The sequence below is a fragment of the Rhinoderma darwinii genome, chromosome 2 (genome assembly GCF_050947455.1).
Source record: "Rhinoderma darwinii isolate aRhiDar2 chromosome 2, aRhiDar2.hap1, whole genome shotgun sequence".
NCBI lineage: Eukaryota > Metazoa > Chordata > Amphibia > Anura > Rhinodermatidae > Rhinoderma > Rhinoderma darwinii.
In genome coordinates, this window is record NC_134688.1 from 219,302,822 (window position 1) to 219,329,781 (window position 26,960).

At 41.6% G+C, this 26,960-nt stretch overlaps 1 protein-coding gene across 3 annotated transcripts in view; it reads left to right on the forward strand.

The window, feature by feature from the left end:
• P2RX1 (purinergic receptor P2X 1) overlaps positions 1 to 26,960 on the forward strand; it is an 82,123-nt gene that overhangs the window by 40,142 nt on the left and 15,021 nt on the right. Inside the window, exons 5-11 of one of the 3 annotated variants that reach the window (XM_075850374.1) lie at positions 836 to 871; positions 9,467 to 9,563; positions 11,250 to 11,330; positions 16,257 to 16,398; positions 17,231 to 17,358; positions 17,774 to 17,864; positions 20,087 to 20,152. In XM_075850374.1, coding sequence (XP_075706489.1) covers positions 836 to 871; positions 9,467 to 9,563; positions 11,250 to 11,330; positions 16,257 to 16,398; positions 17,231 to 17,358; positions 17,774 to 17,864; positions 20,087 to 20,152 — 641 coding nt within the window. The remainder of the gene's footprint in view (positions 1 to 835; positions 872 to 9,466; positions 9,564 to 11,249; positions 11,331 to 16,256; positions 16,399 to 17,230; positions 17,359 to 17,773; positions 17,865 to 20,086; positions 20,153 to 26,960) is intronic. The other 2 variants (XM_075850375.1, XM_075850376.1) reach the window with 2 other exon arrangements.

The window sequence follows — 26,960 nt, forward strand, 5'->3', positions numbered from 1 at the left end:
ATCCTTTTTCTTTCCCATATTGCTTGAAACCTGTGGCCTGCTTAATAATGTGGAACGTCCTTCTTAAGTAGTTTTTCTTTGATTGCGCACACCTGGCAAACTAATTATCACAGGTGTCTGAGATTGATTACAATGATCCAAAGAACCCTCAGGCTGGGTTCACACAACCTATTTTCAGACGTAAACGAGGCGTATTATGCCTCGTTTTACGTCTGAAAATAGGGCTACAATACGTCGGCAAACATCTGCCCATTCATTTGAATGGGTTTGCCGACGTACTGTGCAGACGACCTGTTATTTACGCGTCGTCGTTTGACAGCTGTCAAACGACGACTCGTAAAAATACAGCCTCGTCAAAAGAAGTGCAGGACACTTCTTTGGACGTTTTTGGAGCTGTTTTCTCATAGACTCCAATGAAAACAGCTCCAAAAACGGACGTAAAAAACGCCGCGAAAACGGAGCGAAAAACGCCGCGAAAAATGCGAGTTGGTCAAAAAACGTCTGAAAAGCAGGGTCTGTTTTCCCTTGAAAACAGCTCTGGATTTTCAGACGTTTTTGGTCACTACGTGTGCACATACCCTAAGACACAATACCATCCATGAGTTTAATTGAAAAACTAATAATTAAATATTTATGACACTTAAATCCAATGTGCATAATAATTTGGAACACGGTGTCGATTTGTTAATATTACACATACTACACTTAGTTGCTGATATTTGCAATACAATGAAAATATGAGACTAGCAAAAATAAATGTAAGTAAAACATGTTTTATTAATGTGGTAAATGTTGTTTTTGCTTTTTCTTATCTTTTTGCAAACATCACTTATAGAAGGAGAGAACAGTGGTCCATCACTGAGTACATCAGGTAACCTCAAACCAGATACAATTTGGTGGTGGTTCTTTTACACTAATGCTAATTCAAATCTTTAACCTCTTATTAGTATATCACCAAAATAATCTAGACATCATTCTGCTGATGTATTCATGGGGCAAACAATGTGAAATTTAAATTTGCCTCTGCTACTCATACATGCAGCATGTAATGGGCAGGGCTGCACAAACCCCGGGGCGCTTAGTTTTTTTTCCCTATCCTCCTCTGTTATTTAGATATCGGTGCAGTTATATTTGTCACATTTATATTTAAATAACCCCCTGAACTGTCAATAAGGCGTGTAATTGGCAAGGGGGCGTGTAACATGGCTGTGACACAGTCCAATCAGCTATGGACCGTGCCACAGCAAGAGCTGGAGAGAGGAGAGCATGTGTGTACGTGCACGCGCACGCTCTCACTCCCTCTTCAGCTCTTGGCAGACAAGAATGACAAGACTGTGTAATCTCTCGCGAGAGATCACACAGTCTTGTCTCCCGAGACCTGAAGAGTTAATTAGATCGTGCGCGCCAATGCACGCACAGCTCCGAGCTGCGCGCACAAACGCTCTCCTCCCTTCAGCTCTTTCTGTGACACTGTCCGTAGCTGATTGAACAGTGTCACAGCTATGTTACATGCCCCCTTGCCAATTACACGCCCCATTGACAGTTCAGGGGGTTATTTAAATATCAGGCACTAAATATAATGGCACCAATATCTAAATAACAGAGAAAGATAGGAAAAAAATGTAAAGTGCCCCAGGGTTTGTGCAGCCCTGCCCATTACATGCTGCACTTCGCTGCACATGAATGGGTAGGTGAAAATTTATCTTTAAAGGGAACCTGTCACCAGCATTTCACCTATTGAACTCTACTCACTCCTGAAAGGCTGCTGCTGTCAAAAGTTCATTACCGTTATCCCCTCTTTTAAACTCCTCCTCCGACCGTAAATAACGGTATGCAAACATTTTGCGCCTTTTATGGTACTTTACATGCGCCGCTTTGTGTCCCGTTGTGCGCACGCACCAGCACAGGACATCGATGCGTAAGTGCAGGATTTCATGTGTGCTGGGGGGAGGCAAGGAGCTGTCAATCAAAAGTAAGAAGGTGGGATTTACTCGGAAAAGCTTGAGGAATGAAGATGTGACTCTTTTCAAACGAAGATTTGACTATTTTATGCTCATTAGCATACATCACGGGATTACTAAAAAACTGAATACTATAGGTACAGAGCCAACTTAGAAGATAATTATAAGTTACATAAAAATGATTTTTCACCCACTTCCACCAGGTATTGCTGGTTTAATAGGTGAAATGCTGGTGACAGGTTCCTTTTAAATAGAAAAAAAAATTACTTACTGGCCTTAAAATGGGTCTCCCTCTTGGCACACTGCCCGATACCAATTACAGATGGTCAAAGAGAGCCACCAAGGTTCTTTATGCAAAAGAGGCAGCCAAAATAATGACTTGAGAGTGCCTGTGAATCCTTATATATAATAACTCTTAAAAATAAGTTTGACATTAAAGTACTATATTCTTTATTTTTTGGATTTCATATCTTAGAAACAACATAGATTGCCCAATTTCCCCCTTTAGCCTGTACTTATACATGAAGCTTTGGCGTAGTGTTTGCCGCATTTCTTTAAATGGTAGGAACAGTGAATGACAGTGGAAGTGAAAATTGTTTTATAACAAGTTCAGATTTAAGAGATTTAAAGAGCTACAAATGAGTGTCATTTTATCTGCGTAAAATGGTGTATAATCATAAAATTGCATATAAATAAAATCGGAAATTAATTCTAAACTTATTTTTGGTCAACATATAAAAACATCTTGAAATATTACAGTTTGTACACTGACAATTAGAGCTCGCATAATAGGCTGGAGATGGCAGGATGATAACACTACTCACATTGATAAGGCTCTGTAGGCATCTCCCCGTGGTCTATTGAGGCTCCATGACTTCCTGGAGACTTCAATAATCTATGAGATTTTTCTGTCAATTGACTGCCATTAATTTTAGCTGCCATAAAGCACACACCCTGTTGTAGTGACTACACAGAAAGTACAGGAAGGGAGTGTCACCAATATGGCCACCCCAGGAAAGTTTTTAAACATAAAACGAAATAGCTATAACATTTATAAAAAAGAAGAAAAAACAACAACAATATTTTTCTTCTACTTACCTACATATCATTTATTATACTAAAATTAAATACATTTAACAATATATAGCTGTATTGAAAAAGAAAAAGAAAAAAATGATCCAGGAATATAACTAGGCACTCTTGGGTTGGATAAAATTTAACAAAATATTTTATTCATAAATCCAGATAGTACCGGCAGTATAAGTTTATACAACAATAATTTAAAACATTTTTCTCCTGGCCAGGAAAAGAGACATATAATAACACCTCTATGCTTCTATACTGTCACCTCATGAGTATGTATATAAACATCATATATGCACAGAACAAATTTGAAAAGATAACAATTTTCAAAGCAAAAACGCTGGGTTATGTTCACACTTGCGATTTTTGACCATATATGCTGTTTTTGTCACGAAGTGGCCAGAGTTCCTATGTAGAGTGATTAGTAATGAAATTTCGAAGACATTCTTTTTATAAGAAGTATAGATCTCAAAATAGGAAGACAGTCCCATATGTTAAGGGGATATAGTTTACAACATATCTTTTTCCCTCCTAGGCGGATCCTGATTTTTATAAAACTTATAATGATAGAGAGTCCTTTCACAGACCTGTTTAAGGTCAGATATGTAACATATAGATCTTATAGTGATAGATGGTCTTTTCACTGACCTTTAGGGTCAATATGTAGCCCTTAGACTTAAGCCTTAGAGGTTTTTACCTTGAACAGCCAGCGAATGCCAGGAATCCTTGCATGAAAGCAGTCGGTCCAATAGATGGAAGGTCAAGATCTTCACAAAAGGCAAAATTCACCTGTATGGCCATACATTTCATTTACGCCTCCAAATCTCCATCATCATATCAGTTGAGGATTTTTCTCCTCGGTCTCCACGGGCATTCGCCACTGCAGTCAGAGAGACACGGGCCCGGCAATGCAGGATCACACGCTGGCAGCCAGGTAAGTTTAAAATTTCAATCGTATGTCTCCTTCCACGTGGTATTTCCAACACTGGACAGGAATTCACAGGGCAAAGTGTAGACGTCACTACCCGCCCTGTCTAATTGAGACAGCTGACGCGTTTCATCCAGTACAGGATTTCTTCAGAGCCGGTACTATCTGGATTTATGAATAAAATATTTTGTTAAATTTTATCCAACCCAAGAGTGCCTAGTTATATTCCTGGATCATTTTTTTCTTTTTCTTTTTCAATATTCTTTATCAGGAATGGCACCGTGCTATATTATATTGCAAATTTGGGTATGTTTAGGTATGGTTTTCAATAACCACATCTTTTTTCTATAAATATATAGCTGTATACCCAGGTCACAAACAATAATATCACCAACACTACAATTTTTACCTCCGATATGTGAATTCTAAAACCTCCATTTAGATGACAATAATAATATAATAATATTTAAAAAAGTCAACATGTCTGTAAATGAAATTTGTAGAAACAAAATATTCTGATATCAGAACCAGGTTGCTATGGCCAACGAGGCCAGTTTTTCTGTTAGACAGTTTAGATAAATGAGGGTTAATAATGTGTCTATTACATATATAGACAATGTGGTCTCTGATACAGGAAGTCATTGACAGCTGGGGAAAAGAAGACTTCAGGACATGCAGAAAGGAAGTTCTGAGGAATAAATGCACAGCAGCAGGTTGCACTGTATTTCATCGTTATAAGGTTATAGCAATTTTGCAAAAGAAGCTAGGCTTTAACCCCTTCACGCACCTGCATACCACCCAACTTTCAAGTACCGCAAAGAGGGACAACGTTTTTCCTTTAAACCCCGCCCATGCACACCCACACAGTATCATGCTTCCATAGAGCCTCCCCACAGTTTAATGCCCCATAGTACCCCCAAACAGTATAATGCCACTATAGCTGCCCCCACACAGTATAATACTCCACAGTGCCTCCCACACAGTATAATACAAATAGCTGCCCCCACACAGTATAATGCCCCCATAGATGCACCCATACAGTATAAAGCCCACACAGATGTCCCCATACAGTATAATGCCCCCATAGCTGGCCCATACAGCATAATGCCCCATAGTGTCGCAATGCCCCTGTAGATAGTGCCATAGTGCCCACTGTAGATAGTGACACAGTGCCCACTGTAGATAGTGACACAGTGCCTACTGTAGATAGTGCTACAGTGCCCACATATAAAGTCCTAGTGCACACATAGATAGTGCCACAGTGGCCATGTAGATAGTGCCACAGTATCCCCTGTAGATAGTGCTCATATAGTGCAACAGTGCCCATATAGATAGTGTCACACACCCCTTGGATAGCACCACTCCCTGTAGATTGCGCTACCCCCCTGTAGATAGCGCCATTGGGGCTCCCTCTATGAGCGGAATCTCCGGCCACAGCGCCAGCCAGGGATTCCGCTTTATGACCAGCCCCTGACGTCACTGACCATATATGGATAGTGACATCAGGGGCTCATTCAGGAATCCTTGGCCAGCGCATCGGCAAGACTCTGGCCCGAGGGATTCCGCTCCTGCAGGGAGCCCCTAATGTCACTGTCCATATATGGACAGTTATGTCTGGGGTTCCCTCTAGGAGCTGAATCCCCAGCCAGAGCTTCGGCAATGTTCTGGCCAGGGATTCCGCTCCAGGAGGAGCCCCTGACATCACTGTCCATATATGGACAGTGATGTAAGGGGCATTAAGATGCCAGAATTCCTAGGCAGAGTGTCAGCAACGCCTTGGCCAGGAATTCCGCTCCTGGAGGAGCCACTTACGGCACTGTCCATATATGGACAGTGACATCAAGGGCTTTCCCAAGACAGGAGACCCTGGTCATAGAGCTTGCATTGATCTGGCAGGGGTCTTCATAGTTCAATGCTGAAGCAGGGAGCTGACCGTTCCTTGCTTCAGCATTGGATTCAACTGTATACAGTTGATACCGGGACTTACCACCGGTGCCTCGAGAGTGGGACACTGCCCGGAATCCAGACCTGTCCCACTGAATCTGGGATGGTTGGCAGGTACGTATGTGCAACTGGACAAAACTGCACGTCCTGGTGCAGGGGTAAGAGTATGGAACTCCATACGATGTGGGTGCCACACTGCACTAACGGCCAGGAACAGAGTGTGCTCTGATCCTGGGCTTTTAACCATTAAGTTGCCGCGATCAATAGCGACCACGGCATCTAAGCCATTAGAAAGAGGAGGCGGCCTCCTTTGACAACCAATCAACCCCCAATCTGGCGCTCCTTCATGACGACCCTTTTCCATGCTGTCGACGAATTGGTAGTGAGTGGGCAGTGGCCCGACAGTCCCCTGTAGTGCAACCCCACTATAGATAGCACCACGCACACACCACTTTTGACAGCACAACACCCCGCCCTTCCTGTAGATAGCTCCATTGAGGCTGCCTCCAGGACCGGAATCCCCAGCCAGAGCGCTGCCGACACACTGGCCTGGGATTCCTCTGCTGTGGATAGCTCCCCACACACCCACCCTGTTGACAGCACTACACATCCTCTCCATGTATGTAGCTCTATTGCGGCTCCCTCCTCGACGGGAATCCCCGGCCAGAGCAATGCTGGAGATTCTGGCCAGACATTCCGCTCCTAAAGGTAGCTCCTGATGTCACTGTCCATATATGGACAGTGATGACAGGGTTCCTCCAGCAAAATAATTCCTAGCCAGAGCGTCCGCAATGCTCTGGCCGGGGATTCCGGTGGAGGAGGGAGCCCCAATGGAGCTATCTACATGGAGGGAGTGTGTAGTGCTGTCAACAGGGTGGTGTGTGTGGCACTATCTACAGCAGAGGAATCCCAGGACAGTCCTATAGGGAGGATGTGGTACTATCTATAGAGTGTGTGTGTGGCATTATCTAAAAAGGGGCTGCCCAATATTGACATTCTTGTGTCTGTGAAACGCTGCCAACTGCGCAGCCACACTGCATTTAACCTGGAAAACTGGATTGTTAAAATAAACACATGGAGTAAACGCGCCAACTTCCGGTAAGTTTAACCCGTAGCATTATTATTATTATTATAGTAATGTAGTATTGTTATAGTAATGTAGTATTATTTTTATAGTAATGTGTATTGTTATCATAATGTAGTATTGTTACAGTAAGGTAGTATTGTTATGATATTGTAGAATTGTTATAGTAATATAGTATTATAGTAATGTAGTATTGTTATAGTAATGTACTAATTTTATAGTAATGTGGTATTGTTATAGTAATGTAGTATTGTTATAGTAATGTAGTATTATAGTAATGTAGTATTTTTATAGTAATGTAGTAATATTATAGTAATGTAGTATTGTTATAGTAATGTAGTATTATAGTAATGTAGTATTATTATAGTAATTTAGTATTATTATTGTAATGTAGTATTGTTATAGTTATGCAGTATTGTTATAGTAATGTAATATTGTAGTAATGTAGTATTAATATAGTAATGTAGTAGTATTATAGTTATGTAGTGTTGTTATAGTAATGTAGTATTATTATAGTAATGTAGTATTGTTATAGTTATGCAGTATTGTTATAGTAATGTAATATTGTAGTAATGTAGTATTAATATAGTAATGTAGTAGTATTATAGTTATGTAGTGTTGTTATAGTAATGTAGTATTATTATAGTAATGTAGTATTATAGTAATGTAGTATTGTTATAGTTATGCAGTATTGTTATAGTAATGCAGTATTATAGTAATGTAGTATTATAGTAATGTAGTATTGATCAAATGATCATTTGCGATGAAAGTCTGCTGAAAATGTCGTCGACCAGCTTAGAACATTTCGGCTGAAACTACTTGTGTATGGTATTACCGGCTGAATTCAACCGATGATTTTCCGTTGTGTGCAAGTTCCAGGGAGTACGTTTTTTATAAACTAAATTCCTTATTGACCAGTTTTGTCTTTTATGTAGCAGGTGGGATTGTTTGAACGAACGATCCCACGGACAACTGATTGGCCACAATGCGGCCGATTACTATATGGCCAGCTTTACTCAATTTCGAGTATCAGGTAAAATACAAAAAAGCTTCCCCTTCCTGCCCTTTCCATGATTCGTCAGGTAATTTCCCACCCCTTTGTTTCTTAACAATGCAGCTCAAGGGATTGGTCCAACCAGGACTAGGTCCCCCCTCTCCAAGGGTACCATAGCAGTCATTTAAGCTGCCTCTATGGTACTTGCACCCTTGTTTAAGGCCACGTTCGCACGGGGCAGATAAGCCGCGTAAAAGCACACAGCGTATCCACCTTGTGCGCCGCAGGGCATTCTGGGTGAAAAACTGCTGTGGTTCAGTTTTTCGCCCAGAATGTCCGCTGCGGAAAACTGTTGCACTAACCGTCCTTTTAGCAGGCGAGCCTCCTGGGATGACGTTTCATTCCAGGCGGCTTCTGCAGCCTGTGATTGGCTGCAGCGGCGGTCACTTGGGATGAAGCGTCATCCCAGGAGGTCGGCCCTCTGATGTCATCCAGGCCGGCCACTTGGGATGACGTTTCATCCCATGTGACCGCCGCTACAGCCTGTGATTGGCTGCATCGGTCACATTGGATCAGAGTTGCGTTTTTTACGGCGGAATCGCTACGAACTTGCTGCAAAAAAAGCCACAACTGCTATTTGTTGTGGGTTTTACCTCCCAATTGAATTCAATGGGGAAAACCCGCAGCAAATATGCAGCGATTACGCAAATACAATTGACATGAGTCAATTTCTGAGTGTTTTTTCAGCTCAGTGTTTACGCAGCGTGTGGATGAGATTTGTTCAAGCTCATCCACTTTGCTGCTACTATATTCTGCTGCGTTTTTTCCATCCGCAATTCCGGACGGAAAAAGTGCAGCAATTCCGCTACGTGTGAACAAGCCCTAAATATAATTTTTTTTCAATTTTTTATCTATCTTTTGCCTTCATTACAGTTTCCTTTATTTTTTGGGAAACTTACTATAATTTTTACCAAAGAAATATGCAGGAATATTTGTCCACCTCAAAAGTTCAGTCTTCGATGAAGAGTACATTTTCTGCTTCTTATAATACAAGTAATCCCAAACAAATTAAATTATTCATTTATTATTTATTTCTAATTTCCTCAAAATATTTCCTTTAGCCATATTATATAAAATAAAGGTGTTTTAGGTAGATGCTTGTGTGAATGAGTTGATATTGTATTTCATGTTAGAGGCTTATGCCTACAACATAGCTTTCTAGCTTTTTTTCTAACATTGAAATATTGAAAATGAACTTGATATAAATGAATAATTATTTATAATTTTAGCTGGAAACTAGTGGTCTCTTTGGTACAGTATTGTATATGCTCCTAATTTAAGTAAAGTTTTATTTTAAAGTCAGAGTAATGGTGACAACACACAATTTGTGATCATAATAGCATAGCCATAGACAGTGCAAGATAAATTATTGTCTTGTTGCCCATATCACATTTTCATTGTATTAATTTCAGGTATCCTTACTGGAAATTGCTCATCTGTCGACAATGAAACAAAATCTTGTGAAGTCTATGCTTGGTGTCCTGTGGAAAATGACTATGTTGTTCCTAAGTATGTTCTTTCCAATTTCAGCAAATCACTAACATACCTTAATATGCTATTTTTCTCAGAATTGCTCCCAATATGCTAGAGAGTGATCTAATAATATAACAGGGCATTGGTGGAAAAAGTTCTTAGAAATACACTAAATTTAAAGGGAACCTGTCCGCAGTTTTGAGGTCTCAAAACAATTGACAGGTCGATATAGGGGAGGGGGAGAGCATTTAGAACGTGCCTTTTTTCTCAGCCATGCGAGTTGCATGACCAAAAAATTGTGTTTAAATTGCCTGGAAAGCCAAACACAAGTGCCCCTGAGGCGGGAGTTGATGTGCAAGTTCTCCTGCACTGCGCGATGCAAGCCCCGCCCTCTGCTTTAAGTTACAGCTTTAGCGGTCTTCTGATTGGCCGCTAGAGCAGAGAGTGGCACTTGCGACTGCCGTGCCAGGGGAATTAAACATTGGTTTCTCAGTTATGCTGAGTAAAGATACGTTTAAAATGCCCTCCCCCTCCCCTATTTCAATTTGTCAGCAGTTTAGCAGAATCAAAACTGCTGACAGGTTCCATTTGACTGGTTTTTGTTCTTTAATTTAATGTTATATAATTCAAAAGTTACATTTTTGAGGTACCCATGAATATTCACTGCTAGTATTATTCACTGCTATTATCATTATTATATGCCTTTATTGACAGTTGTCAGAATGGAATTCATTCTACTAACATATCATTTGTTTCTGAAGTACAGCTATGTTTTTTTTCCAAAGGGTGTTTGTTCCTGTTTCTAATGTCAGGAACTGCCAACTCTCCTGACATACCTATTTTAGAAAATACTTGTATTCCTTATGAAATAACAATTCTGGAACATATTTTCTTAGAACTCGTTGTGCGTTGTGCCGTTTCTCTGTTATTCCTCCTGGAAATTTATGATAAAATTGTCAACTGGTTATTACCATCTCCCTTGTCAAAGGGGTGTGTCACTACACAGTCTCAGGCCGAATTCACACGAGCGTGTGCGTTTTGCGCGCGCAAAAAATACAGCGTTTTGCACGCGCAACAGGCACTTAACAGCTCCGTGTGTCATCACCATATGATGCGCGGCTGCGTGATTTTCACGCAGCCGCCATCATTATGACACTGTTTCTATGTTTGTATGTTTGCATGACACTTCTGTTTTCAATCATACTTCTTACTGCTGTTGCGCGAATGACGCGCGTCCCACGGAAGTTCTTCCGTGTGGTGCGCGTGATTTTCAAGCACCCATTGACTTCAATGGGTGCGTGGTGCTTGAACAGCGCAGAAATATAGGACATGTCATGCATTTCACGCAGCGGACACACGCTGTGTGAAAATCATGGACTGTCTGCACGGCCCCATAGGCTAACATAGGTCCGTGCGACACGTTCGTGTAAATCCTCCCTCACTCTGTCACACTGATTGGACATTGTCAGTCTGTGTAGGGACAACCCCTCCAAGTGCTAACACCCAGTTGTCAATTTATTTATATATTCCTAGGAGTAACAGAGAAATGGCACAACATATAGTTCTAAGAACCTTTGCTCCACAATTGTTCGTTTTTATGGAGAAAACAATTATTTCCTAAAGACATCATAGGTCCTTTTTAACTGATGCCACTGCAATATAAACTCATATACTTGATTGATATTACAATTTATAGCAATCTTTTTTTCTTTTCTTTTATAGCCCTCCGTTATTGTTGCAGGCCGAAAACTTCACTTTATTTATTAAAAACAGTATTAGTTTTCCTAGCCATAAAATTAATAGGTATGTATACACAGACGTTATAACATAACATTTATCTACACTATGGGTTCATTTTGGTGGTTGTAAATAAACTGTTAGAATTTGCATCATTGATGAAATTACTTATTTAGTTTTTTGCTCCTGGAATTTAAAAAATAAATAAATATATATATATATATATATATATATATATATATATATATATATATACATACATACATACATACATACATACAATTTAGATAGATGATATATGGATTAGATAGATATTAAAGAGGCTCTGTCACCACATTATAAGTGACCTATCTCCTATATAAGGAGATCGGCGCTGTAATGTAGGTGACAGTAATGCTTTTTATTTCGAAGAACGATCTATTTTAAACCACTTTATGAGCGATTTTTAGCTTTATGCTAATGAGTTTCTTAATGCCCAAGTGGGCGTGTTTTACTTTAGACCAAGTGGGCGTTGTACAGAGGAGTGTATGACGCTGACCAATCAGCGTCATGCACTTCTCTCCATTCATTTACACTGCACTAGCGATATAGTTATATCACTATGTGCAGCTACATACACAAACACTAACATGACTGTAGTGTCCTGATAATGAATATACATCACTACCAGCCTGGACGTGATGTTTATTCAGAATCCTGACATTTCTGAATCTTTTCTGTGAGATTCCAGCAAGGCAAGCTAATCTCGCGAGATTACGATGTAACCTGTCATTTCAAACGAGAATACGCTTGCCTTGCTGGAATCTCACAGAAAAGATTCAGACGTGTCAGGATTCTGAATAAACATCACGTCCAGGCTGGTAGTGATGTATATTCATTATCAGGACACTACAGTAATGTTATAGTGTGTTTATGTAGCTGTACATAACGATATAACTATATCGCTAGTGCAGTGTAAATGAATGGAGAGAAGTGCATACACTCCTCTGTACAACGCCCACTTAGTCTAAAGTAAAACACGCTCACTTGGGCATTAAGAAACTCATTAGCATAAAGCTAAAAATCGCTCATAAAGTGGTTTCAAATAGATCGTTTTTCTAAATAAAAAGCATTACTGTCACCTACTGTACATTACAGCGCCGATCTCCTTATATAGGAGATATGGCACTTATAATGTGGAGACAGAGCCTCTTTAACTTTCGGTGGTCTGCTGTGGTTCCTAAACGCTTCTACTTTGCAATATTACCAAACATAGTTACATAGTTCGTATGGTTGAAAAAAGACACATGTCCATCAAGTTCAACCAGGGGATGGGAAAAGGGAAGGTAGAAATTTCTACACATAGGAGCTAATATTTTTTTGTTCTAGGAAATGATCGAAGCCTTTTTTAAAGCCATCTACTGTACCTGCTGTGACCAGCTCCTGCGGTGACTATTCCATAGATTCACAGTTCTCACAGTAAAGAAGGCTTGTCGCCTCTGCAGGTTGAACCTATTTTTCTCCAGACAGAGGGAGTGCCCCCTTGTTTTTTGAGGGGGTTTTACATGGAACAGGATTTCACCATATTTTTTATATAAGTTAATCATGTCCCCCCTTAGTCGTCTTTTTTCAAGGCTAAATAGGTTTAGTTCTTTTAATCTTTCCTCATAACTTAGATTCTCCATGCCCCTTATTAGCTTCATTGCTCTTCTTTGTATTTTTTCCAACTCCAGGGCATCCTTTCTATGAACTGGAGCCCAGAACTGAATTGCATATTCTAGATGAGGCCTCACTAATGCTTTGTAAAGTGGTAATAATTACATCCCTGTCCCGCGAGTTCATGCCTCTTTTAATACACGACAATATCTTGCTGGCCTTTGAAGCAGCTGATTGACATTGCATGCTGTTATTTAGTTTATGATTTACAAGTACACCCAGATCCTTCTCAACAAGTGAGTCCCCCAGTGTAGCTCCCCCTAGGACATATGATGCCTGCAGGTTGTTGGTACCCAGATGCATAACTTTACATTTATCTACATTAAACGTCATTTGCCAAGTGGACGCCCAAACACTGTTTGTTTAAATCCGCTTGCAATTCACAAACATCTTCCATAGACTGAACTATATTACATAGCTTGGTGTCATCTGCAAAAAAAAAATAGTGCTATTAATCCCATCCTCTATATCATTAATAAATAAGTTGAATAATAGTGGTCCCACCACTGAACCCTGGGGTACACCACTTATAACCGGGGACCATTCAGAGTAGGAATCATTTACCACAACTCTCTGGATACGGTCCTTGAGCCAATTCTCAATCCAATTACAAACGATACTTTCTAAACCTATAGTCCTTAATTTACCCATGGGACAGTGTCAAATACATTTGCAAAGTCCAAAAACACTATATCCACAGCGGCCCCTCTGTCTAGGCTTATGCTCACCTCTTCATAAAAACAAATCAAGTTAGTTTGACAGCTTCTGTCCTTAGTAAAACCGTGCTGGCTGTCACTTGTAATACTATTTTTTGTCACATAATTCTGTATATAGTCCCTCAATAGCCCCTCAAACATTTTCCCCACGATGGATGTTAAGCTTATAAAATGTGTTCAAAGTGCTGCCCATTGTGTTGGATTGTCAATGCAACCCTCTTCTCCCACTCTTCACACACTGATAGCAACACCGCAGAAGAAATGCCTCCCGATCTGACCCCCTTAGACTTTTATCTTTGGGGTCATCTGAATGCAATTGTCTATGCTGTGAAGATACGAGATGTGCAGCAACTGAAACTACGGATACTGGAAGCCTGTGCTAGCATTTCTTCTGTGGTGTTGCTATCAGTGTGTGAAGAGTGGGAGAAGAGGGTTGCATTGACAATCCAACACAATGGGCAGCACTTTGAACACATTTTATAAGTGGTCAGAAACGTGTAAATAACTCATGAAAGAATAAAGTAACGTTAAAACCAAGCACACGATTGTTTTTCTTGTGAAATTCTCGATAAGTTTGATGTATCACATGACCCTCTTCCCATTGAAAAAACTAAAGTTGGATACAAAATGGCCGACTTCAAAATGGCCGCCATGGTCAACACCCAGCTTGAAAAGTTTCCCCCCTCCCATATACTAATGTGCCACAAACAGGAAGTTAATATCACCAACCATTCCCATTTTATTTAGGTGTATCCATATAAATGGCCCACCCTGTATATCAAAGAAAACCTAGAGAGGGGGTTTATTCACAAATCATCATCCCCTGCTGAAGCAGGCTTCTTTTTCATTGGGAAAATTTACGGTATTTTACAGCCCTGTATAGATTATCTAGCGCTTAATGAGATCCCGATAAAGAACAAATATTCTCTGACATTAATTTCTGAGCTTTTTAACTATCTGTAAGGAGCGAAGATTTTCACCAAACTTGATTTACGTGGTGCATACATTTTAATTACGTGTGTTTACCATTCCCCGGCGTCTTCTGGCTCTCAGCCTTTCCTCCATTCCATGCTGCAAATGGCATCCCCTGCTGTCGCTCTCCTTTAGCTTTCTTGTCGGTCACTAGTGCACTTTTCCTGACACTTCCCTTCTTAAAGGGCCAGAACGCTCCAAATTCACCCAGCATTTATGGGTACTTAGGGTACCCTCACCCATTGCTCTTTGTCTGAGCAATTAGGTTCCATACTCTGGCTTGCTAGTTGTACTCTCCTGTGACTTCCTTTGAATTATCGGTTACTGACCCTATGTGAACTTGACCTTGATTGTGTACTGCCTACCCTGACCTTCGGCTCTGCATACTGAGAGTGGACATCTGCCACCTGCCCTGACCTACGCCTTAGGCCAGATTCACACGAGCGTGTTCTGTCCGTGATATATGGTCCATATGTCGGCCGCATTTCCCAGACACGCTCGTGTGTGGGAGGCCTTAGTTTGGACCTTGCATCTTTTCTGCTGTTGTTGTACCTCGCCTGACAACGTCGGCTTTTGCCAACAGAAACTATTTTGGAGGTAGAGAACTGGGGATTCTGGCAGCCAAGTCTAACTTCCATATGGAGATATAAAGGATGAACACCAAGCTTTCTTTTAGACTCTACTACCTAGTTTAGCCCTATGCCAAAACTGTTGGTAATATAGTGGGCTCACACCATCCTCTGGTGGCCCCGTGACAGTGACTAACAACTATGGGCCCCATGACAGGCCCCAGGCAGCGAGCTGCTTTTATCTGGCAGCGGAGCAGAGAGACATTGTCTCCCTGCCCCACTGCTTATTCTTGTAGGCAGGTCCGGCATTAGGGTCCCCTGCGAACTATAGCGGCCATAGCGGCTGCTGCGGGGCCCGCGGCATGAGGAGACCCACGCCGCCCGGCAAATAAATGTTTTGCGCCGGGCAGCAAAGGCCCCCTCATGCCTGGTGGTGTCGCCAGCACCGGAGGAGGCCCTGGTGTTAGCGACTGCCATATTCACTTGTATCTGCATCCACAGATAAAATTGAATAGTATAGGCTGCAGGTCACGTTAGGCCAGCAGCCTATAAGCCGCTGGGACAGAGTCCCTGCGCATGGCCGGTGTGATGACGTCATTGCATCACGCTGGCCCACGACACCTGAGACGGTGGAGCGCTACATTCGTCATGGAAACGGGGCTTGGTAAGTAATAAAAAAAAAATTTTGGGGTGGTGTGACTGTCTACTGAGGGGGCTGTGTTGCGCTATCTACTAGGGGGGGGGGGTGTGGCACTATCTACTGGGCGGCTGTGTGGCACTTTACATGGGGAGGGCTGTGTGGCACTCTACTAGGAGGGCTGTGTGGTGCTATACATGGGGGAACACTGTGTGGTGCTATCTACTAGGGGGCTGTGTGGGGCTATCTACTAGGGGGGTTGTGTGGCACTATACAGGAGGAATTCATTTCTTGTAAGTAGAGGAAACAGTTGCAAAGTTGAAATGTTCACTTTATACTTTCAGTGAAATAGATGTTTGTCAAAAGTATATATATATTGCTTTAACGTATTTGTATTTTTTAGACAGAATCTAGTGGAATCAGTAACCAGCAGTTACCTCAAAAAATGTACTTATAATAAAGATAAGGATCCATTGTGTCCTGTTTTCCGACTTGGATACATTGCGGAGCAAACGGGACAGACATTTAGTGACATAGCGAGAAAGGTAATATTAATGTAGAGCTATAGTTATTTGTTGTGGTGTGCATCAGAGTGCACTATTTCAAAACTACATGCCTTACTATATTTTAATATATTTTTATGAATCCAATTAAAGCCAGAAGGCACATAGGTGTCTATATGGAAGTAACATGTATGGTATAAGATTGACAAACAGGAAGAAAAGAGTGGTGAGAAGGAGCAAGAGCCGGAAAGTTTCTGCATACTTGTATCAGCTTCTGTGACTAGGTGATAAAAGGCTGTTCTCTTCAAAATGGCTGCAGTCGTTCCACCCCACTCTACCCTGACCACAGCTGTCAGGGGAAAGACATCAATTTCATCATACCCAATAATTTGTTTCCATGGGAGTTCAGCCAATGCCAAAGGTGTCTGTCAGCCGCTTATTCCCACTCTACCTATCAAAATAAATATGCACGCTTGGCTATGGGGGGGTTAGATAATAGATAAACTTGTATGGCCACCTTTACAATTCTGCCTTATCTAGGCCTCCAGAAGTATAAACTGTCATTAAATCCTCCAACCTCTAATTATGACATAACTCTGCAGACTTCAGCCCAGTCTACACAACAAAGCTAAACCGTGAGCTACTGCAAACAGGAATTTTTGTTTTTATTGTGGGTGCTCTTTTGGCTAGATTGAAAACTGAAATATTATTACAAAATAATTTTTTTACATGGATAGTCACCCCAAAATAATAAGTCCCCCCATGACATTTTATGATGATAAATTGCATTTAAATACGCTCTAAATAATACTAATAATACTATTAACATTATAACTATTACTATTAACTCTGGTAAAAATGTATTATGCTACAGGGAGGAACAATTGGCATTTTAATAGACTGGCATTGCGATCTTGATTGGCCATTAAAGTACTGCAAACCCACATATTATTTCCATGCCCTACATGATGAGAACTCAGTCTCACAAGGCTTCAACTTCAGGTACGTTATTTTTGGTTTTTTATATATGTTGTATTCACATCTGCGTTGGAGGCTCTGTTAGGAGACTTCATCGCAGCATACTACGCTATTTTTTCTGTGGAAAAAAATCTGTAGCATGCTGCACTATTTTTTCCAGTAAAATGACGGATACCATGTCAGAAACCTGATGCCGTATGCATTTTCTTGTTTCATGTTCATTTGCGATTATTTATTCTAAATTAATATTGCTTACCATACTCTGTAATATACAGCTGAAATTCTATCATAACTTTGAAAAGCTCATGTATTTAATAGAAAAATATGTGGTAGTCAATTGGGTGGCTATCATACCATACTCACATTAACAAGCTAGATAATTATATGACTTGAAGAAGAGGAACTGCTAAACTTTGCCTTAAAGTATTTTCCTTTAAAGGCATGCAAGATACTACACAGAGAATGGAGTAAAGAAAAGGACATTATTCAAGGTTTTTGGCATTCGCTTTGACATCCTTGTGAATGGAGAGGTAATGTACATGTTATTGTATTGATTTGCCTTCAGATATTTTATATTGGGAGGTCATCCTGTAGATTACCCATTTTTTCAATATGAATATATTACAATCCTGCTAAAATAATTCTCTGATCGTGTCTGTCGTTTATACATAGGAGCAGCTTTATCCAGAAAGCATTTGTACATAAAAGCAATTAACGTCAATGTGAAAAATCGAACATTAAGAATATGGGATATCATAATGGTTTTCTGGCATTACTAAAATTGTATAACTTTGCTAGCCTGCCAGACTCAGATAGTACCACAGAATGTGCCCCCATTTCAATATTTGCCATAACCAGTGCCCCATAATATTCCCAGCCAGTGTCAGGGTCTCCGTGACATTTTAAGCCTGCCAGACCAGTGTCCCCATTTACAAATACTACCAGCACATCAATTACAGGTCCACCCTGCCGGCCACAGGTACAGATACATCCTTTCTTTCCTTTCCTTTCCTTTACTCTTATCTCAACATATCCTAAAAAGTGTGGCACGAGATGACCAGCTTTGAAAAAAAAGTTTGCGACACTCTGTCACGAGAAGTTTATGCTATTTGTGCCAGTGTGGCCACCAAGTGGTTGTGATGTGGATTGCAGCCTGTCAAAGGTTTCGCTAGCATGTCGCGATATTGTATTTAATTTGTTTCATGTGAAATTGGAGTCCTTAACCAAATTCAAACAAAGGTACGGACACATCTGTGTTCCACCATAATTTTGTCAGCCCTCTATAACACTGTTAGTAACCTTATAACTGTGAAAAACAGTATGAACCCCAATAACACTGCCATTATGCCAGCCTCAGATGAAGCCATGCAATAAAATATCCTTATCACCTACAGTCTCTAACACTGCTCTTCTCCTCAGTTAGAAAGTTACTGCAAGTTGAATGTGTAACATTCTCCAGTGCCACATATTGGCCCAATAGGTAGAAATGCTGGCATGGTAGAACAGTTTATTGCTACTTCTGTGCAGTGTTCGGAGGAGGCCCTGGTGTTAGCGACTGCCATATTCACTTGTATGAAAGTGACGAAACTAGCCTTCTGAATATAGAATTTTGTTTTTGTAGTCACTAATTTGTTGTAACTTTTTTGCTATCAGTAATGGAGATTGCAATTTCCTTGAAGGAATCTTGTAACTAGGTTTGAAGCCACTAAACCACCAGCATGCTATTATGCATCTGGGATTTAGTGTTCCAAACCTGCCCAGATCAAAAATGCCATTTCAGGAATGGCTAGTAAAGTAAGGCCTCATGCACACGAACGTGTTTTTGCAGCCACGATTCACCTGCAAATCTGCAGGTGAATTGTGATCCCATTCATTTCTATGGGTCCATGCACACAACCGTGGTTTCCACAGTCCATGCATTGCCCGGGAGCCTGGAACGCAAAAAGATAGGAAATGTCTTATTATGGCCGCATTTTGCGGTCCAGGCTCATTTAAATGAATGTACATGGGTGATACTCCGCGGCCGTCCGAGCAGCAAATAATGGGCCGTGCACACCACTACAGTCGCGTGCATGAGGCCTTACACACAATTTACTGAGATGAGCCTGGGAGAGGCATCAGGCACATGTTCCTAATGCCGCTGGACTCCTTTCGGTAAATTTACTGACTATTCCTAAAACGTCAGTTTTTGACGTGGCCAGGTTTGGAGCACTAAACCCAAGCTGCATAATGGAAATAAATTATATTGAATGTTAGCAATATGATGACACAGCATGAGTGTGTACAGCATGTGCAGGTATAGCTACGTAATATTATACTATGAGTCTTAGGCCTTATTCACACAAACGGGATAATCGGCCGTGTGACTGACTTTTTTTTAACTGGCATCACACGGCTGCATTAAAATGAATGTACTTTTATGGGGCTATTTTTTAACAGACAGTGTGAATGGGCCGTGAAATATAGGACATGTGCTATTTTTGCCCGTTGTCACAGATTCCTCAATAGACTCAAGTCTGTGAGAAATCTGTGAAATCGGTTCCTGCACAGGTGCAAATCGGCCGTGAAAAACCGCCGTTTTTCACAGCCGATTTGACACTCGTTCATGTGAATAAGCCCTTAGTGGTCCACAGAAATAAATATTAGTATTTATTTATTTATTTATTTAAAAGTATATTTAGTCATCTACAGCAAAGAAGAAAACTTTGTAGGTGTACATAATAAAACAATATCTCCAATGTTTACCTTTCAGGGAGGAAAATTTGATATCATTCCAACAATGACGACGATAGGATCAGGAATTGGTATTTTTGGTGTGGTAAGTTATAAATCTGTTTTATTGTGTGTCATGTTAGCACTCTTTATCCGTATGTTTACAGCAGATATATACCTGCTATATACACACATTTTTAGCAATATCAGGGGCTATGGCTATAACACAGTATAAAACAGTTTCTAGCATTTATAAAATTACACTAATAAAAAGAACACTGCATGTCTGAAAATAACTCAAAAGGTATTATCAAATGCTTTTGAAATGTTAAAGTGGTTGTTTTATCATGAACAACCCCTTTAATATGAAGGGTTGTCCCGAGCCCCATGGGATACAGCTGACTTTTCCAGGGGAAGATTCCATCAGCTGATACATTGGCGGCCCTTATCTGCAAGAACAAGAGTCGCTTCTTAATAGCAGCTCTACACTCTGGCTCCCCCCACTATGACATCCATATGACCTAATAGGGGATATGGGTAGAGGTTGTCCTGATGGTACAATCCAAGCCCGCACTGACAATTTGTTGATTCTGTCAGTTTCTAGAAGGGCTGCTCTAAGGCTTAGTTCACACTGGGAGAATAAGCTGTGTAAAAGCACGCAGCGTATCCACCCGGGCGAAAAACAGCACCAAACTGTGACGTTTCATACCAGGAGATCGCTGCAGCCTTTCATTGGCTGCAGTGGCGGTCACATGGGATGAAGCGTCATTCCAGGAGGTCGGCCCTCTGACGTCATCCGGGCTGGCCTCCTGGGATGATCTTTCATTTCATGTGACCGCCGCTACAGCCTGTGATTGGCTGTAGCGGTCACATGGGATGAAACATCATCCCAAGAGGACGGACTGGAGGAAGAAACACAGACTCATGGGTAAGTATAAGATTTAGTTTTTTTTCTGAGTTGCGTTTTTTGCAGTGGAATCGCTATTGCTATTTTATGCATGTTTTACCTCCCATGAGCAGCGTTTAAGCAAATAAAATTGACATGCTGCAGAATAAAAATTTTCCCCACAGGTCAATTTCTGAGCGTTTTTTTCCGCTCCGTATTTACGCAGTATGTGGATGAGATTTGTTCATCTCATCCACGCTGCTGCTACTGTATTTGCTGCGGATTTTCCGCAACGAATTCCGCAGTATTACGCAACGTGTGAACGTGCCCATAGATATTAGATGAAAGCCTCAGAAGCAAAGAAGCACCTACTGGATTTTGGGGCCTTCTTTTTATTAGATTATATTTTAGGCACCATGCCAGGTTAGAAGAGATCTTGTGGTGCCAAAACAAAGGAAACCCCCAAAAAAGACCACATTTTGGAAAGTTCACTCCACAAGGAATTCATCTAGTGGTATAGTGAGCATTTTGACCCCACAGGTGTTTCATAGATTTTATTAGAATTTGGACGTGAAAATATTTTTTTTTATTTTTTTCCAATAAGATGTAGTTTTAGCTAAAAAAGCCAAAACAATAAGCGTAATTGTTTGGAAATTGCCACAAACGGAAAGGTCCTTACCCGATTTCGGTAATACAGTGATGTGCCATAGAAGGGCTTATCCCGGAAAAAGGGCAGTCTCTCGACACCCTATTAAACGATCCCAACAAAAATGCGCCCAGAGCTTGACGAAATAATATCTTTTGGGGTAAACCCATTTGGTCCTTGGCTTTTTCCTGACTTAGGGCTCATTCAGACGAGCATGTATGTAGTCTGTGTGATGGCTGTTAAAACAACGGTTGTCACATGGACTCATGTACTTCAATGGGGCAGTTCACGGCACCATTGTTGCATCGGAGCGTGTGAAATGTCCGTGACAACATAGGACATGTCCTATTTTACTGCGTGTCACGCATCCCTCCATAGACTCTATGGGGATCTGTGACAACAAGACCGGCACGGGTGCACCCTGACGTGAAAAACTGCAATTTTTGACGTCCGAGGTTAGCTACGCTGAATGTAGTCTAAGGCTATATGCACACGTTTCAGAATTTCATGTGGAAAATCCGCATCAGAACCCAGATAAACTTAGGTAATTCCACAGGTGCGGTTTTTACATTATGATGCGGAAACAGGAGCAGGTTTTATGCTGCAGATTGGGGTGCATTTTTTTTATAAACTTGTCAGATGCAATGTAAGATAAATTACCGTATTTTTCGGACTATAAGACGCACCTGACCATAAGACCAGATTTTAGACAACAGAAAATAGGGAAAAAAATTATTTGTTAAAAATTTATTTATTCTGTTTCACCACATTCTGAGAGGCAAATTTTTTTTATATTTTTTTCATCGATTGAGCGGTGTGAGAGCTTATTTTTTGCGGGACGAGCTGTAGTTTTATTGGCAGCATTTTTTGGTACATACGATTTTTTTGATCACTTTTTTTTTATTTCATATTTTAAGCACTAAGGTGACCAAAAAACTATTTTGATGTTTTACATTTCTAAACTCACCGCGCGAGCTGAGCGCATGAAAACCAAACGCACTAAAAAAAAAATTATGAAGTGGAGAGCATTTCTGGTGAGGCATTTATCTGACTCGGAACTTCAACAGGCGGTGTCTCCCTTCATGCTAACTGCATGGTACTTGTTGGAAACTTTAAAGGGTACGATGGGTCGTCTGCAGCTCCGTGAAAGCTAAACATCTTACCAAGATAATTTAGGATTTTTCCTTTTCCCGGGAGGGGGGAGGGGCTTATGTCCCCATTCTTCCTTGTCTTTTGATTTTACTATCTCCTGTTTTATGATACTAAACAATGTGCAATTTCTTTGATTGTTGTAATACTAATTATTGTATTATTGTTTATTATGTTTGAGCATGTGTGCTCATCTTTGTTGTATGGTTTTGTATAACTTGAAAACAATAAAGGGGGATTTGTTCGGTCCGGCTATGCGTTACGACATCGAACTAATGTCTTCATCAGGCCATCGGTTCGATGTCTTAGCGCGTGACCTGTTTGAATTAATCCTTTTTAATTATTTAACCAACAAAAAAAAAAAACTCACCATGTGAGTTAAATAATGGTATATTGTAATAGATCCGACTTTTGCGGACACCAAATTATTTTATTTTTTACATTGTGCTTGGTGAAAAATGGGAATGGTTATTTTTTGAACTTTTAATATTATTTTTTTTTACGCTCCTGAAAATGTATATAACATTTTTTTTTTTTTTTTACACATTTTATTAGTTCCCCTAGGGGACTTGAACCAGCGGTCACTTGGTTACATTTGGAGTTACTGAAACAGTGTAACTACGCTGTTTCCCTAACATCCATTGTAGTGAATGGCAGTTACGGAAGCACCGTAGCATGCGAGCTACGCTGTTTCTGTAACTACTGTTCAGTTCTATGGAAGTTACGGAAACAGCGTAGCTCCGTGAGTTACGCTGTTTCAGTAACTCCACATGTAATCAAGTGGCTGGGAGAGCACAGAAAGATAGAAAAGGGTTTAGGGGCCCCCGTTCTAGAGATAGGTGTGGGTCCCAGAGTTGGGACCTGCATCTATCTGACATTTATGACATATCGTGTGGATATGTCATAAATATCCTTCATAGAAAAACCCTTATAAACGCCGCTGTCGCTATTGACCACGGCATTTAACTATTTAAAGGGGTTTGCCATAAAACACATTTATCCCCTATCCACAGGATAGGGGCTGCATGTGAGATCGCTGGGGGTCCCACTGCTGGGATCCCCAGCGATAAGGAGAACAGAGGACCGAAAGTCACCCAGAGCGCTACATGAGAAGCCTGGACTTCTGGGTTCTGTGTCCGGCTTATCTGTTCCGCAGCTCCATAGAGATCAATAGAGAGCCGCTCGCGCATGCGCAGAAGAATCCCATTGATCTCTATGAAGCTGCCGGACACAGAACGCGGAAGTCACAGCCTCTCATGCAGCGCTCTTGGTAACTTTCTGTCCCCGTTCTCCTTATTGATCACACATGTATCCCCTATCCTGTGGATAGGGGATACATGTGTTTTATGGCACAAGCCCTTTAAACTGCCAGGAACAGCGAAATTGCTGTTCCTGGCCGTTATAGCAGCGTGTCAGAAGCTGACACCAGTGTATGGAGCGGGCTCAGCGTGTGAGCCCGCTCCATACATAATCCCCCTACAGCTCCATGATGTGCCGGCACGTCATGGGTCGGGAAGGGGTTAAGTAATGACGCGGTCATGGGGCCCTTGACTGCGGACTATAAAACGCAGGGACTTTTTAGCAAGATTTATTCTTGCTAAAAACTGCGTCTTACAGTCTGAAAAATACGGTAATGTGTTGCAGATTTTAAAATCCGCACTGCAGGTCAATTTATATGCAGAACAATTCTGCTGTATTACACTGCGGATTTGCAGCAAGGAAATCTGTGCAGCAAATCCGCACGCCATTTCCTCTTACCGAGTATTTTTTAGCCTCACGTGCGATGAAAATCCTTTTGAAAACAAACTTCAACTCTTCCCATTTTAGTTGTAGGGCTACAAATAGAGAATAAGGCAGCACTGCCAAATAAATAAATAGTAATCCTTTTTAATTCCGCATGCAACGTTTCAGCTGTGTGAGCCTTTCTCAAGCATAACAATGTAACAAAATAGGCAGACATATACAGTGGATATTAAAAGTCTACACACCCGTGTTAAAATGCCAGTTTTTGTCATATTACAAAATCAGTACAAGATGAATCATTTCAGAACTTTTTCCACATTTAACGTGTAAAATCTGTACAATTCCATTGACAAACAAACTGAAATCATTTAGAGGGGAAAAATTAAAAATAACAAAACTACAATAATGTGGGTGCATAAGTGTAAACACCCTCTAATAATTGGGGATGTGGTTGTGTTCAGAATTAGCCAATCACATTTAAACTCATGGGTAATGGCAGGAAGGAGGTGAAGGGAAAGTGAGCCCTAATCTACCCACCGCCCTCTCCCTGCCTACTTGCAACGACCCGCCCTAGGCGACGGGGTACAACTGGGCGGCGGTCCCTACGCTGTCTAAGTGCACGGGAGAACAAACAGGGAACACGCAAGGGAAGGGGCAGTAGCCCAGGGAACGCCGCGAGGAAACGGAGCGGTGAATGAATAGTCAGGACCAGGATGAAGTGGAGTATTCCAACGTGAGCACGGAGAAGGAAGCAAGCCAGGGGCAAAGCGAAGCAGGTTAAGCGGAACTGCAGCAAGGCAGAAGCACGGCAGAAGCAGGCTGGAGCAAGCAGCAGTGGGGCCAGGAATCCAGAAGAATTACAAGCACTGAGGAAGAGAACACGGCAGGTAATAAAGGACAGGGGGCGGAGCTAACTCCGACTGACCAGGCCGCGATAGGCTCTCCCACTCCTGAGCCTGCCACCCTGGTTGGTGGGAGACGGTGTCAGTCTAACAGGTCTGGCCTCAGGTGTGGATTGATTACTCCCAGGAGTATACCTAGACGTAGTACCTGGCAGATCCCTAACAGTACTCCCCCTTTTATGAGGGGCCACCGGACCCTTACTAAGAGGACCTGGTTTAGTAGGGAAGAGAAGGTGGAACCTCCTGATCAATACCCCAGCGTGAACATCACGGGCAGGTACCCAAGTCCTCTCCTCCGGCCCGTATCCTCTCCAATGGACCAGGTACTGGAGGGAGCCCTGGACCATCCTACTGTCCATAATCTTGGCCACCTCGAATTCCACCCCCTCAGGGGTGAGAACGGGAACAGGAGGTTTCCTCGAGGGGGACCAGGATGGGGAGCAGCGTTTGAGGAGGGAGGCATGGAAGACGTCATGTATGCGAAAGGATGGGGGCAGCTCCAGACGGAAGGATACAGGGTTGAGGACTTGAATGATCTTATAAGGTCCAATAAATCGGGGAGCAAACTTCCTGGACGGGACCTTAAGGCGCAAGTTCCTGGACGACAACCAGACCAAATCCCCGACGACAAACCGGGGGTTAGCAGAACGTCTACTATCAGCCTGAATCTTTTGTGCGCTCTGGGACGCCTCTAGGTTCTTCTGAACCTGGGCCCAGACTGTGCACAGTTCCCTATGAACATCCTCTACCTCAGGATTATTGGAACAACCAGGGGAAACGGAGGAGAACCTTGGGTTAAACCCGAAATTACAGAAAAAAGGGGAGACCCCTGACGAGTTACTGACCCGGTTATTCAGGGAAAATTCAGCAAGGGGAAGGAATGAGACCCAATCAAATTGACAGTCAGAGATGAAACACCTTAAATATTGTTCCAGGGATTGGTTAGTCCTTTCCGTTTGGCCATTAGTTTCGGGATGGAAGGCGGAGGAGAAGGACAGATCAATCTCCAACTTTTTACAAAAAGCTCTCCAAAATAAGGAAACAAATTGTACCCCTCTGTCAGAAACGATATTGACTGGGGCCCCATGGAGACGCAGGATGTGTTTCACAAACAAAGAAGCTAACGTCTTGGCGTTAGACAAAACAGATAAAAACAAGGACATTTATGCAAAAACACCGAAAAAGGCCATACTTACAAATGGACACAGCCAGGTCAGAAACGCTGATGAAGGCGAGTGAGCAGGTGCTTTAAATAATAATAGCCACTCCCACTAGTCTTGAGGGGAGTGGTATGTGGTGCATGGGATGTGTAGTAAGAAATAATAAATGAATAGTGTATGTGCAAGTGTAATAATGTAAGTGAAATATAGGGGGCAGTAATGAGTAAAGTGGCTAAAAAATAAATGAATAATGGGATGCAAGTGTGTGAAACATGGAGGGATAGTGTGTAAGTCATGAGGCGCAATGTGACTAGCCAGGTAGAAGCCTATTTGTGACGCCTTGATAATTCATAGAGCGGGCTACCCTGCTTGCTAGGCCAAACAACAACACACCATGCTCTCCCAGCATCAAAGACCTGGCTGTGTCC